Source organism: Scardinius erythrophthalmus (assembly GCF_964197995.2).
Source record: "Scardinius erythrophthalmus genome assembly, chromosome: 25".
In the NCBI taxonomy this organism is placed as follows: Eukaryota; Metazoa; Chordata; class Actinopteri; order Cypriniformes; family Leuciscidae; genus Scardinius; species Scardinius erythrophthalmus.
The window spans coordinates 27,078,923-27,093,822 of NC_138245.1; the positions used below are offsets into that span (position 1 = coordinate 27,078,923).

The following is a 14,900-nucleotide window of genomic DNA, read 5'->3' on the forward strand; positions in this document are numbered from 1 at the left end:
CTGGTTCTATAAGTGTTTTAGGAATAAGTTAAAGTGATAGTTCATCCAAAAATAAAAAGAAATGTCATCAGTTTGTTGTCTTTCTTTTCTTTTTTTTCTTTTTTTTTCTTTTTTTCCTCATTCTGTGGAAGTCAAAGAGGTCCAATGTGATTTTTGACCCCATTTACTCTCATTGTTTGTACAAAAACAGTATGTAGAAATCATTCTTTTTATTTTCGTCTTCCGCAGTAGAATGAAAATACAATTTCATGATGACTGCATTTGTAATATTTACATGTATGCATTTGGCAGACGTTTTTATCAAAAGTAACTTGCATGGCATTCAAGCTACACATTTTTTCAATTCATGCATTTCCTGGGATTCAAACCCATGACCTTGGCATGTTTTCATGGCAAAAGTTTAGTAATCCTTTAGTGATTGTCAAACACAATTTAATAAATTCAAGGCGCACATTTTCATTACGCGAAGCGCTTTGTCTTTTACCATAAGCGAGTCTCTTTTGAATATCACTAATTGAATGTGTGTGTGCCACTCAACAGATAAAGAAGCAAACAAATCATCAGACTATACTTTGCTGTTTGGTGATCATTCAGCATCAAACCATGATATCAAACTGATGTGTCAGAGGTGAATAAACAATATGCAGGTTATAAAGCTTTTTAGGTTTCTTCTCATCATGTAAGCGCATGTTATCACTTTGAGAAAACCAATGAAAAAAAAACAGAAAATAAGAATATTTACAGAGGACTGTAGTATATACCAAATGTAATGCTGAAAACTAGATGTACCGCATCGCGGTACAAAATATGACCGCCGCTCAGGCCTGCACTGGCTTTCCACAAAAATAAATGACGTGGAGTAATTTGGCTGTATTGCGTGTTTATGTATATACCTAAAAAAAGTAGTAGTATGTGCATGTCTGTCTGTCTGTCTGTCTGTGTGTGTGTGTGTGTGTGTGTGTGTGTGTGTGTGTGTGTGTGTGTGTGTGTGTGTGTGTGTGTGTGTGTGTGTGTGTGTGTGTGTGTGTGTGCATGTGGATTTGTATGTGTGTGTATGGGTGTGTGTCTGTGCGTGTGGATGTCAGTGTGTGTGCATGCTTGCATTTGTTTGCATTCCTGCATGTGTGTGTGTGACAGTATCATCCTAAACCAGCATCCCTTCGCTCAACAGCACCATCTACAGGCCGATGAGTGTACAGTCACTAAATGTGCACATAAATGAATTTATTTTATACCCCCCCATGGATGAAATTCTACGAAACTTAGCAGAGGATACCCCCAGAGGATGTCAAGTTAATCATACACATGAAATATGGTGCAGTTCTGAACATCTCCACTGAAGATAGGGGCGATTAAAGCAGAATAATATTGCATTTTCATTTTTTATGGGAGGGGCGCAAATCACAAATGAGTGATTATGGGCTAGGTTGATGTGGGCCTTTAAGATCAACATACCATAAAAATTTCTTCATCCTCGGTGCCACGGTTCAGGTAGTTATTTAGGAAAAACTGCATTTTTTTGGGTTTGGGGGGGCCCAGCGCGGGGGGGGGGGGGGGAGTGGCCCCCGGGGACCAAACTAAATTTTTCCGTAGAAGTCTAGTGGGGCTACATGCCCACCAAATTTCATGTTCCCCGGTGTTTCGGTGTCCCTGGTATCGTTGACGAAAAATTCAGTTAGAGGATAGAAAAAAAAAAAAAAAAAAACTTTGACAATCCCTATATGACCGCTTTCGCTAGCTACGCTAGCGGCGGTCATAATAATGCTGTATAAATATTAGGGGTGTAACGATACCTTCATGTCAAGATTTGATACCTATCACGATACTGAACTCCCAATATGATATTATGGCGATTCTCCTAGACATATGGTAAAAGGTTAACAAAATTTTTACTGTTGAAAATGATAAATTTGATATTAAATCATGGGTGTAAATGAATAGGCTTGGACTTGCTGGTAACCCAATGCACACCAGAATAAAAAATATTCATTCTGAAGCTGAAAATACACAATTATTTTAACGAATATGCTTGCACTCTGTCACTGACTAGATTTATTTAAAATTATGTAAGCCACTTTATACTGGTAACATCAGACATTTGGCATTATCAGGACCCACAAATATTGCATTATATTCAACATTAGTAGTTTAAAGACGCTAAAACTGCAAACTTTTTCTCACAGTAATTTTCTATTTTAGATGAACTATACACATATTGTCACTATCCACGATACATATTGTTGCATTTTTGTATCGCGATATATTGTGATACAATATATTGTTACACCTCTATTCAAAAATCTACAGAGAGGTTTTGGAAATTTGAGTCTGGAAAAGTATGGAATTTTGAAATGGAAAATGTGTATGAACCCTGGCTTTTACACTTGTGTATCTGTCAGTTTTATCTGACTAACTGTCTTCCTAGTAGCAAAATAAACATGTCATCATGATTTATTAGTGCACACAACAGTATTCTGAAACAATTACACTTTTTTTGTGTGAAATGGTTTTCAACTTTTAATGAGCAGAAGTCTGACAGCAGTGTGCCTGTAGTGACACAAAGTGCAGAGAACAGATGTGAACAGAAGAAAACAGATTTCCTAGTCCTTGATTTTGAAGTACTTCTGGTTGTCTCCGAGCAGATGTCTGCGCTGGGTTTTGAAATTGCCAGGGATGTTTCACTGCAGTTGTAAAGTCAGAAATGACTGACCGTTGAATTATTAATATGCACTGTCATCTCTTTTTAAAGTTAAATTGCAATTCACTAAAAAAATAACTTAATGTCATGTTTCAGCGACGTGTCAGCTACGTATTTTTAAGCAGATATCGCAAATGATGTTGTCGAGTGATGTTTTAGTTGTGTTTTGCTGAAGTGAAGCTGACCTTGCAGCTCAGTTTAAGCTTTCAGCATCTGTTCTCTGGTGAAAGATGCTGTTCACGAAACGACTGCAAAATGAGTTTTGTCAAAGAGGCATATTGCACTGAAATGTGCTTTAAATGGCAGGGGCTGTGTGGGTGAAGTGCCGTCACATATGGGAAACCAAGGGGAATTGTAACACCTTACATTTCTTTAATCACAAAACAGTGATCGGCAAGGGCATACACTCACTAAGGTTCTCTCTTTGCTTGAGAAAAGACTGCATTGCTTTGTGAGAAATTTACAATTAAATGATTTTGATGTATACAAATTAAGTTTCATTTCCAATTGTTCTTTGAATCCAAATTAATACCTATTTTATATACGTATATTGGTTGTCAGTTTACATGAATAACAGATTTTTAGCTCTGGTCTCTGTTGTAACACAAAATTGAAAGAACGGGCCTTTAAAAGATGTTTTTTAATAAAATCAACATTATGTGCCCTATTTTAAAGCTCTGAAACACAAGTGTCAAAGCGCAAAGCGCAAGTAACTTTGTGGGCGGGTCTTGGCGCTGTTGCTATTTTCCCGGCGGGATAAATGACTCTTGCGCCAGGCGCAAATCTATAATGGGTTGGTCTGAGGTAGCTTCATTATTCATAGCTGTGGTTTGGGCGTAACGTGAAATAAACCAATCAGAGCGTCATCTCACATTCCCTTTAAGAGCAGACGCGCTTGTTCTAAAGCGGATTCCTATTATAACGGCAGATTTGCCAGGCGCGCGCCAGGAGCGGTTCACAGCCAAGGAGAGCAACGCTCTCGTCAGGGACGTTGGGGATGGAGAAACACACCCAAATTAACTTTGGTTAAAAAGGCGTATGATAATTTGGGTAAATGTGTAAGCTAGATGTATGCTTTTATAATAAATTGTTTATCTATCTATCTATCTATCTATCTATCTATCTATCTATCGTAATAATGTATGATTTGCAAAAATGAAAACTGCTGCTTCTGTGTAGATGAGAGAATCAAAGTGTATGTGCGTTGTGCACACGCTACATTGATTATGGCCAAGCATGCGCCCTTAAAATAGCATATGAATAACATGCGCAACGCGCCACTGACTTTAAACTATTTTTTCCTGGTTAGTGGCGCAATTGTTTTCTAAACCTGCAAAATAGCATGAAGGAACGTTTGCGCCGGAACACGCCTCCTTTTTTGCACTGAACCGCCCAGGGAGCGCAAGTTCATTCCCTAGTTTAGCGACGTGCTTCTGTGGAGGGAAAAGCGCGCTTTGCGCGGGTGCAAAATAGGAATGATACATGCGTCGGTGTACAAAGTCAATTGCGCTGGGTGCAAGATAGGGCCCTATATCTTTAAAGGAAATAACTAAAAACTGTTCTTGACTTATCAGCTAATAAGTGTAATTAAATAATAAGAATCTATCATATTTCAAATTTGTAATGTATGCTTAGGCTATTACTCAGGACCGAATTGACATGAAAAATGGACATGTTTCTTTTCCGACACGCGCTGTAAGCGGTAGACCAATCACAGCAGTCTAGGCCGGTTGACCAATCAGAGCAGAGTAGGCTCACAGAAAGCAGGGGTTTCGAGAGACAAAATCTTCAAACGAAGCATTTTCAGACTCTTTGAGAAATTAGGTGATGTGCAATGTATAGTTTTGGAAAATTTGTGGGGTTTTTGACCATGCATGTAAACCTTTTGTAGGAGACCTCTAAATCAAAATCAGGAACCTTTAAAATAGGGGCACTTTAAATTCAAGTGATTCTAAATGTAAATATTTTGTTGCACATATAAATGTATAAATGCACATAAACAAATACCAAAAGATAGCTGGTACATTTGTTGAAATTTGTGAGTTATTGAAGCAGAATTTATAAAATGCCACAGTTTTCCGGAGGCCTCCGCTACGCATGCTGATGCCATTTGAAGGACACTTTGTTCTCTCTCTCCAGCACTATCAGTCTCTTTCTTTATTCCTCTTTCTCTATCACAGACTCAGTTCCCTGTCATCCCTCGCTATCCCCCCTTCATCTAGTCTGTCCGTCCCTATCAAAATGCCACATTGACAGGAAGAGCAGGAGGCAGATAAACAACACTTAGTGAACGGTCATCTAATAGACACACAAAACATCCCTTCATCTTAGAAGCACTGACATAAGCAGAAAAAAAGCTGAGACGCAGGCGGTCCTGACACGTTTGTCACTCCGACACACTGAGTGTGAGCGTGCGGGGTCTCCTTCACACACAGCATGAGCGCGCACACACTTCTAGGTGAAACTCTCCTCTCTCAATCTGTTAGTCTGTCTGTCCTCTCTCATACTGTGTGTGTGTGTGTGTGTGTGTCTAAAACTCCTGATGCAGAAGATTAATTGAATCGAAGGTTAAGCTTTATCTCTCAAAAGGAAGGCAGAGCATATCTGTAGCATATTAATTAATCGGCTGATGTTTCATATTTTTTCATTTATCCACGTTTGTTGCTATTGGATTTTTAATTGTGCATGATCATTTCCCCAATTTTTACATTTGTTGTTACAAAGGTACTTATATGCAGTATCCGAATATCCAAAGTGGACTATCGAAATAAAGATTTATTTTCAAAAATAGTAAAGATCTTTAATATCTGTCATTTATTTGGTTATTGGCCACAATGATCATAATGATCATCCGATTATTAGTATTTGCTTGAGTTTTAATATTTGCACATTCCTATGTTTCAAAGCACTTTTTCATGCAGGAATAAGAATTACGAATGTGTTATTTTAGTATTATTTAAATTTGTATTAATTAGGGCTGTGAAAAGATTAATCGCGATTAATCGCATCCAAAATAAAAGTTTGTGTTTAAATAATGTATGTGTTTGTACTTGGTATAATTATTTTGTATATATAAATACACACACATGCATGTATATATTTAAGAAATATTTGCATACATATACTGTATATATTTATATATAATTTATTTTATATATAAATATAATTTTTTATATATATATATAAATAACAGTTTTTCTTAAATATATACATGCATGTGTGTGTATTTATATATACAAATTTAATGATACACAGTACACACACATATATTATTTAAACACAAACCTTTATTTTGGATGCGATTAATCGTGATTAATCTTTTCACAGCCCTAGTATTAATTTATTTTTATATTTTCAATCTTCATTTTAATTTTATTGTTGTGTGCTTTTTATTAGTTTTTTTATATTTCTATGTAGCTTTGATATATATATTTTTTTTTTCAGATAGTTGCAAAGGCAACCTCTCTAATTTTCATGTCATTTTAAAGTAATATTTATATTTTATTTCGGTTTTATTATATTTAATGAAGTTAGTAGTTTTAGTTAACAGTAACAACACTGGTGTACTATTTAAAAATGCTTTAGTTGTAGGTATTTTATTTATTAGACAAAATAGTTTAGAATTATTAGAATTTTATTATCAGCCAATAATTGTTATTAATCATAATCGGATTATCAGTATTACCGTGATTTTTAGTATTGGTTATTCCAGTGATTTTTCATGCAGGAACAAAAATATGAAAATTGAGATTTTACATTTGTAAAGAAAATACTGAGTGAGGCCACCATGTTGCTGTGTGGTTTAAGATATTCAGGGTATTTTTTGCATCTTGTCATGCAGTTGCTAGGGTGTTCTGAATGGTTGGTGGGTGGTCAGATGAGTTCAGCCACATAAATGACACCACAAACGTATTGAGGCAAGTGCTATTACTTTTCTTAACAATGAGATATACAATTTATTCCAGGTAGATGATAAAAAAAAATGCAAAGACGTGCATTGACTGAAGGATGCTGAGCTCTTTTGAAATGGTTCAGTAAACAACCGCCTAGTAATGTATGCTAAAAACAACTAAAAGACAACATCTGTATAGCAGCTAGTTTAGAAACCTAGTTATCTGCAAAGGTGTTTGTTCACACACTCCAATGCCAACACATGCAGTTCTCCAAGCACTCCTCATCTCCTTTCCACAAGCACAGTCACAACTGCTAATTAGCAAGTAGCACCAGTGCAGAAACAACCTGAAATCGCTATTAAACGAGGAAACGAAGATGTTAAACAAGCTTTTGTATGCTAGCCGTACAAGAGATGCTTTCATTTGCTGAGGTGCTGCTTGCTTTCTGTGAGACTGTGGTGAAATGAATCACCTTTTGTGTTTGGTGTGTGCTTGTAAACACACAGGTGCTGATTCCCACAGCGAGTGCAGTTCTGTGAGCCGCCTGCCCCCCTCCGACAGCCGGGACACCTCACCTGCCCCGTCCACCACCAGGACACACTCGCACGGAGACCGAGACCGACACTGGGACTTTGAGCGTGTGGAGAGAAGCGACACCTCCAGCGTGTCTTCCTTCGAGGAGCTGGATCTGGACTCGGACAGGTGTGAACACACACCTCCAGCCCTCACAGGAAGTGGCAAGAACAACCTGCAGGGCCAAGACAGAGAGATGATGGTTGAGGAAGAGTGAGAGGGCCAATGGAAAGAGGAATTGTGGGAAATGTGAATATAGTTGGTTTTAAAGGGATAGTTCACCCAAAGATGAAAATTCTGCCATTGTTCTTGTAGTTTCAAAAGCCAAATTACTTGTAGAATCTTTACGTACTCTCAACAGCTTTCAAACTCTAAAAAGCACCATAAAAGTGGTCCATATGACTTGTTTCCAAGCAGTGTTATTTTAGTATTATTTATAGAATCATCTTAAAAATATCTTAAAATTATTTTTAATTGGTGCATTTCTCTCTTCAAGTGTGTTATTTTGTAAAAACAAAACAAAATTTATTACAGCATTATTTCAATTTATAAAAACATTTTTTAATAGTTTTAGTTAACAATAGCAATAAATAAAATTCTAAGTCATCTGAAGCCATTTGATTGTGTGAGGAATAAGAGAATCTTGCCCTCTGCAAAAGTACGACAATAAATGCTGTTTTGGTGAAAATTATGGGGTTTTTTTATCAGTGAATATTTGGTCTGTTTCTCATAGAAAACTATAGTGTGGCTCCAGGGACTTGGAATATTCATATGGATCACTTTTACGGGAATTTTTATTTTTATCCTTTGTATGGCTTGTCAACTGTTGAAATTCTTCTTAATAATAATGACAATAATGACATTATTTTAATTTTTGGGTGAGCTATCCCTTTAAAGGTATAGTTCACCCAAAAATGAAAATTCTGTCATCATTTACTCACCCTCAAGTTGTTCCAAACCTGTATGAATTCCTTTCTTCTGCTGAACTCAAAAGAAGATATTTTGTAGAATGTGGTAACCAAACAGTTGATGGAAAAAAATACTATGGAAGTCAATGGGGTCCATAACTGTCTGGTTACTGACATTCTTCAAAATATCTTCCTTTGTGTTCAGCAGAACCAAAAAACAACATGAGAGTGAGAAAATGATGACAGAATTTTCATTTTTGGGTGAACTTGTCCAGTGTTTGTGTGGGAAAACATGCTTTTGACAAGGAAGTAGTTTAGTTGATGGTTTTCTACTGCGAAGGGAATCGGCAGGTACAACATTGTGTCTGTAGACAAACATATTGATCCAGGTAACCTGAATGTCTTGAAAGCATCTTCATAATTTTATTTAGTGCATCCTCGCTAGTATTTCATCAGTGAATCTGTTGTTTGTTTGTTTGTTATTGATCGTAAGTTCCTAATGACTGAAGTTAAACTGACATTGATGTTGGTGATTATTCATGTAATGTTCAGCTTTCAATTATTTGAGTCTAATTTGTTATTCTGTATCCTCACATTCTGTCTTCTTCCTTCAGTAATTACTAATTTGCGCCTAAAGAAACTGTGACTTGAATATTCATACATCAAAGCCATATGTTCATTGACAAACCAAATCTTTATTTGCACCAGAAACTGACAGATAACATTTCCTCGCTCGGGAGACGATTGCAGCAGATTTACAACACTTGTTTATTTGTAGTTTGCAATTAAAGGTGTTTAGAGCACATGCTCATATGATCATAATTTATCAGATTTTCCAGTGAGTTTACAAATTACACTTGATCAGTGTAGTATATTTTTTTCAGCTATTACAGTGGTATTTTCTATACGATGAATATTGATACATTTCCAGGTGTTATTCACGACTTTTTGAATTTCTTGTAAAAAAAAATATTTTATTATAGAATCAGCTGTGGTCCTCTGATATCGTGAATGTTTATCCTAGAAAATGTTTCCATTGAGTTTCAGGTTGTGCAAGTTCACACACACTTCAGGACAAACTTGATATATTGTTAGTTTAGATAAAGTTTATAATATTTCACATATGTCTGATTTAAATTCTTAATGATTTGTTCTGCTAGTTGTTGAGCAACTTAATAAATGGTTTTAACAGACAGAACTGGTGGTTCTTCTTTTTTTACATTTTTATTTTAGTTTTAGTCATTTGATGTGCTTTTGTAATTTTTACTAGTTTTATTTTTGTCAATATTTCTATTTATCTTTAAATCATATATTTGTAGTCATTTTAGAACGTCAACTTGAACTTTTATTTCAGTTTAAACTTATTGTATTTCTTATTTTCATCTGTTTTTAGCTATATTTTATTGTGTATTGTGTACACTGTAAAAAAAAAAAAAAAAAGTACTGCCAGCTTATTACCCGGACATTATCCAGTAATTTTACGTTTATCCCTAAAACACAAAGCAATCAATTTCAAAATACAGGTAAAACACCTCTCAAATTAATACAGTAGCCTACATCGTACCATATTTTTACGAATTTTTTGTGTATATTTTATTTGTATATTTGTATATTGATTGTATATTTTATTTCTATTAACAAAAATATTTTTAATTGTTTTAGTTTTAGGCCCTGAGAAACTAAAAATCAACCAGTTCCAATAAACTTCAGAACTTTGATGTCTTGTTTCTTTATTCCTCCCGACAGACACAGGCTACGTCTACATTAATCCGGATACATTTGAAAACGGCGTTTTCGTTTATAAACGCTCTCCGTCCACACTAGCGTTTTCAAGCGTTTTCGGACGTTTCAGTGTGGATGAGAAACTTTTGAAAAACGCCTGAAAACGCTAAATTCACCTTTACTGCGCATGTGTAAAACCCCACAAACGCTCACTGATATGATTCAGATGGAAAAATAAATAATAAAGTTATCGCGCAATTCTTCTGACAGGATAATTTTATTTAGTAAAATATCTCACCATTCACTGATGCCTGGTCCGTGTAACGCTTCACAATTCAGTTTTCAGACCATACCATGCAAATGCAAAAATGAAAAAGTGAAACCAGACATTCTTTTTTCTTGTTTTTCCAGTACATTATCAATGGATATTTGCCTTTTTTCCCCCTTTTTTCAATTTTACTTTTGCTAAATTGTGACTTCAGAAACAAACATTTGAATAAATGAAATAAACCAATTTTCTATTTTTCCATTTTTTCGTCTTGTAATTTGTGCCGTGGGCGGTACCATTAGCACGGGGGTGTGGCCGTGGACTAACTTAGTCTTTACTATCATTTCATTTATGTAACTGCTTTATTTACACTGCATGCACGTTTGAGGGGAAGTTTAAAAGACGGAACACAGGACAACATTTTTTCACCCGAAGTGCCATAACTTGTATTATTAGGCTAATAGTCTACGTGTAGGCTACTAAATTATAAGGCAGTCTCGGACCGGCCATCGGGAGCAGCCGGGAAAAGTGAAATCCCGGTGGCCTGGGTATGATTTGGCACATTGCCCGACCTGTTTGTATTGACCTAATAAAAAATACTACCAAGCGAAAATATAGAAAAAAAAAGTTTCTTTTTTTTGTTAGGTTTTTAGCTCTCGTTTGTAATAGTCTACAATACAATAAAGATGCAGATGTTTTCACTATAGCGGGCATTGTTCGTTACCAAGGCATCCGCTTGAGCTTCTGTGTGCTTTAGCTCTACACTGCTTCTCGTTCCCGTAAAATGCCCTTAAATCTATCTAAATCTATCTTAAATCACAGTTGTAGACTATATAGTCTGTTCATTACAATAGAAGCAGTTCGCCGGGATATGAGCATGAGGCGATAGCCTATATGCTATAGCTATGTGCTGCAAATCAAAAGCAATAATATTTATTTATTTTCAATAAATAAACATAAATACCTTGCTACGTTTGGCACATTGCCCAGCTTGTTTTTTATTTTTTTATCCGAGCACATTAAATTCGCCATTTGATAATGAATCAGCACTATAGACATTAAATAGCCTATTGTATTAGCCTACAAACGAGAGCTAAAAACCTTTAAAAAATTGGGGGGGGGGGGAAATATGCTTATTTTTTTCTATATTTTTTGCTTAGTAGGCTATAATTTTTATCGTTATTCTAGATTCTCGTGAAGTATCTTGAAAAGCGCTGCTGCTCGCGAGCCACCCCCGTTCTGCTGCACTGAAAATGAACTGTCTGGGATCTCGTGGTTGTGGCTGCCTCGGCTACTGTACCATGTAAAATGAACAACAACAAGGATATAGCTATATATTAATAAAATAAAATAAGAATGAATAGGTAAATACAAACAAGGGCAATGTGCCAAACCCAGGCCACCGGAATTTCACTTTTCCCGGCTGCTCCCGATGGCCGTTCCGAGACTGCCTTATAATTTAGCACAGACTATTAATAATAAAAATGATGGCACTTCGGGTGAAAAATGTCGTCCCGTGTTCCGTCTTTTAAACTTCTCCTCAAACGTGCATGCAGTAAATAAAGCAGTTACATCAATGAAATGATAGTAAAGACTAAGTTAGTCCACGGCCACACCCCTGTGCTAATGGTACCGCCCACAGCACAAATTACAAGACGAAAAATGGAAAAATAGAAAATCGGTTTATTTCATTTATTCAAATGTTTGTTTCTGAAGTCACAATTTAGCAAAAGTAAAATTGAAAAAAGGGGAGAAAAAGGCAAATATCCATTGATAATGTAACTGGAAAAACAAGAAAAATGAATGTCTGGTTTCAATTTTTCATTTTTGCATTTGCATGGTATGGTCTGAAAAGTGAATTGTGAAGCGTTACACGGACCATGCGTCCAGGTCGCACGCAGACACCATATGTTTGGTCTAAAACGCGACTGTTCTCATGTATTACCGCAGGACAGCAAATGTGAGTAAATTCTGTCATCTTTGCAGGACTGTGATATGAAGAGTGTGCAATGTAGAATATTTTTAGCAATAGTGTGAAAGTGAATAGCACATAACAGGCACAATACTGGTATAAACGTGAATACCTATTGGTACAATATGCGTCACATGACTAAAATTACGTCATCGTTTTTAAATCTCTCCGGTTTCACAGTCCACACTACAACGCAAAAACGGCGTTTTCAAATGTATACGCTTTGGAGTGCGTTTTCAAAAAGCTTCGTTTTCCTTAATAAAAACGCCGTCTCAGTGTGGACGGAAGGCCAAAACGGAGAGAAAAAGATGCGTTTTCAAACGAAAACGTATTAGTGTGGACATGGCCACAAACTGTAAATCCCTCTCTGTATTATGTCTGGTACCGCTTTCTTTGTTTTCTTTCAAATCAAAACAATTGTCTGGTCCCCCAAGAGATCGATTTATGTTGTGTCTGCAGCCTGAAGTGCATGTACGCAGTAAACTTCAAAGTGTCGTCGTTATCCACATTGTCGCTGATACTATAGGCACTGATTGAAAATAATACATCACAACACTGCCTCTTGAGACATCAAGAAGGTTTAAACATGGTCAGACATGGTCAAGAGTTTAAAATACTCCCACTTCTCTTGTTGGAGGTGGTGTATGACTTTACCGTATGACAAACATAGTCACCATAAAATCAAAATTGACAATTCTTTTTTTTTTTTTTTTTTTTTTTTTTTTTTCTTGTTTGAAAAGCCGTTTGACTCGGATATACATCACAATACGGAAGAAAAGACTGTCACCACTTCCCTTTCATGGCGACTTTAAAGTTTTCTCCTTAAAATACAGACAGTCTAAAAACGCGGTTTGTAATCTCTGGTGTTTCTGACGTCACAAACTACCTTTAAACCGATCGTGTCAACGTGTGATGATCAACGAGTGGATCTCTGAGCTGCTGTGAGTGAGTGGAGGCGGGGATCATTTGCATAATCATAGAACTAGCTATACTAAATGAGGGAAGGGTGAAGAGTAACATTCAAGCTAGGCATAATGAATTCTTTTTTCAAGGAAAAAACGTTTAAATATGTCATTTTGGTGATCAAAGATGAGTTTTAATGGATAAAATGATAGGGGGACTTTTAAAATACAGTATGTTAGAGAAAAAATAGACAGAATCAGTCATTCTGAAAGTAATATGTTTATTTCACAGATAGAAAACAGCCGAAATTCTAGTTATCTAAAATCTAAAGCTATATATGTGCATCAAACTAAGCTCTAAATATCCTTCAAAGATTTAAAGCCATAGGATAAGTCTAGACTAGTTAACGTACCCCGATCCTCTTGCCTGTGACTGGTTGATTGATAACTTTGACTCTGACAAGTTAACTGACCTGAACCTACACAGAATCAGCTATTAGTTTCTGCAGCATTTTAGAATATACTCAATTATTATTGCTGACCTATTTATAAACTTCACTTTCATGCTTACTTTACCTCTGAATATGACAAATAGATGTTATTTTTGCATGAATGCTTCACGAGCTTGATATTTAGCATATCAATGGACAGTTTTACATGCTGTTGCATCATACAAACCTCGAAACAGTTTTTCCAGAGGTTTGACCACAGCTTTCAGATTGATCTATAAATGTGACAGATTTATACTGTATTTCCGAAAGGGTGGAAAAGTTTGGAGCAATTTCTGATAATTATATCGAAGCGTCCTTGCACTCCCCAAAACTCGGTCTGGTGTCTCTGGATCTCTCTGCCATTATGATGTTCAACAGACCTCTGTTTCAAGGCAAAATTGGTCCCTTTGTGTTAGAGGTGGTTATTATATAATCTATTGCAAGTGTTTGCTGCTCTAATCACCACTGTGGGTTTGTGCGTTTCTCTCCACCGTCCTCTGAAAATGTCCAAATTATTTGTGTGTATGGAAGACAAAGCAAGCTTTGTGCTCGCGTCGGTGTGTGTGTGTGTGTGTCTCTCCATCAGCGACCAACCCCCTCCTGATTCCCCTTTAATTGGTTAAGAATCTGGGAGAACAGAACTTGGACAGCGCTTGAGGGGTCTTAACACAGTGTTCTGGAACTTGGATCTTAAGCACTGACTTCTGCTGATGCATACTTACAGTTTGAACTTTACTCAGAGAGCCATCAGTACATTAAGTTTCGTTCTGTAATTATACCTTCTTTTGTGCTGTCTTGCACAGATGAATAGCCACATCATTAAAAGCTCTTTCTTAATAGTTAGTTAGAATCCACCCTGCAAATCAGAACTTGCAAGTGGGCAGCATTTCCTTTGTTTTGGCTTAAATGTAGCCTAAATGTAATTAGGCTTCTTTGCTTGTAGAGCTTGTAAGGCTATAATTCTCTGCATCTCATGTTGTTAAAAATAAATTATATATACATTATTTTTTTTTTCTTCAAGAAAGATTCATTTAAAAAAGAAAAACAAGATGTGCCCATGTTTTAAATTCTGAAATTCTGTTTTGGACACTTTCTCTCACACCATAGTTAAAATTTTAATAAATGTTTCAATAAAAAGATCAGCATCATTTGTTTACAGATGGTAATTTCTTTGATTTTCGTTGTTTTTAATTTATTTGATATTCTCATTTTATGTGTCTATATTCATTCATTTCATACATTATATTATTTAAGCAAATGAAATACATTTATCCCGATTCTGTCATCTACGCCTCATGAAAGAGTTATAAATGGCCTCCAATTATAAATGGCCTCTGTGCTTGCGTCATTAAATATTCCTTAAATATGCACGCGCCTTAAAAAATTGATAACAAAAAACTGGCGTTGTTTGGTTTCAGCTTCTGATGGGAACAGTTGCAATGTAGAAGCGATGGTAAACTATCTTCTGTGGTT

General features: G+C 36.1%; 1 protein-coding gene across 1 annotated transcript in view; it reads left to right on the forward strand.

The window, feature by feature from the left end:
* Window positions 1–9,495, forward strand: part of tex264b (testis expressed 264, ER-phagy receptor b) — a 45,917-nt gene extending 36,422 nt beyond the window's left edge. The window contains exon 4 of the mRNA XM_081357623.1: window positions 7,098–9,495. Within this exon, the coding sequence (XP_081213749.1) occupies window positions 7,098–7,381 (284 nt within the window). The 3' untranslated portion in view covers window positions 7,382–9,495. The remainder of the gene's footprint in view (window positions 1–7,097) is intronic.
* The last annotated feature ends 5,405 nt before the right edge of the window (window positions 9,496–14,900 follow it).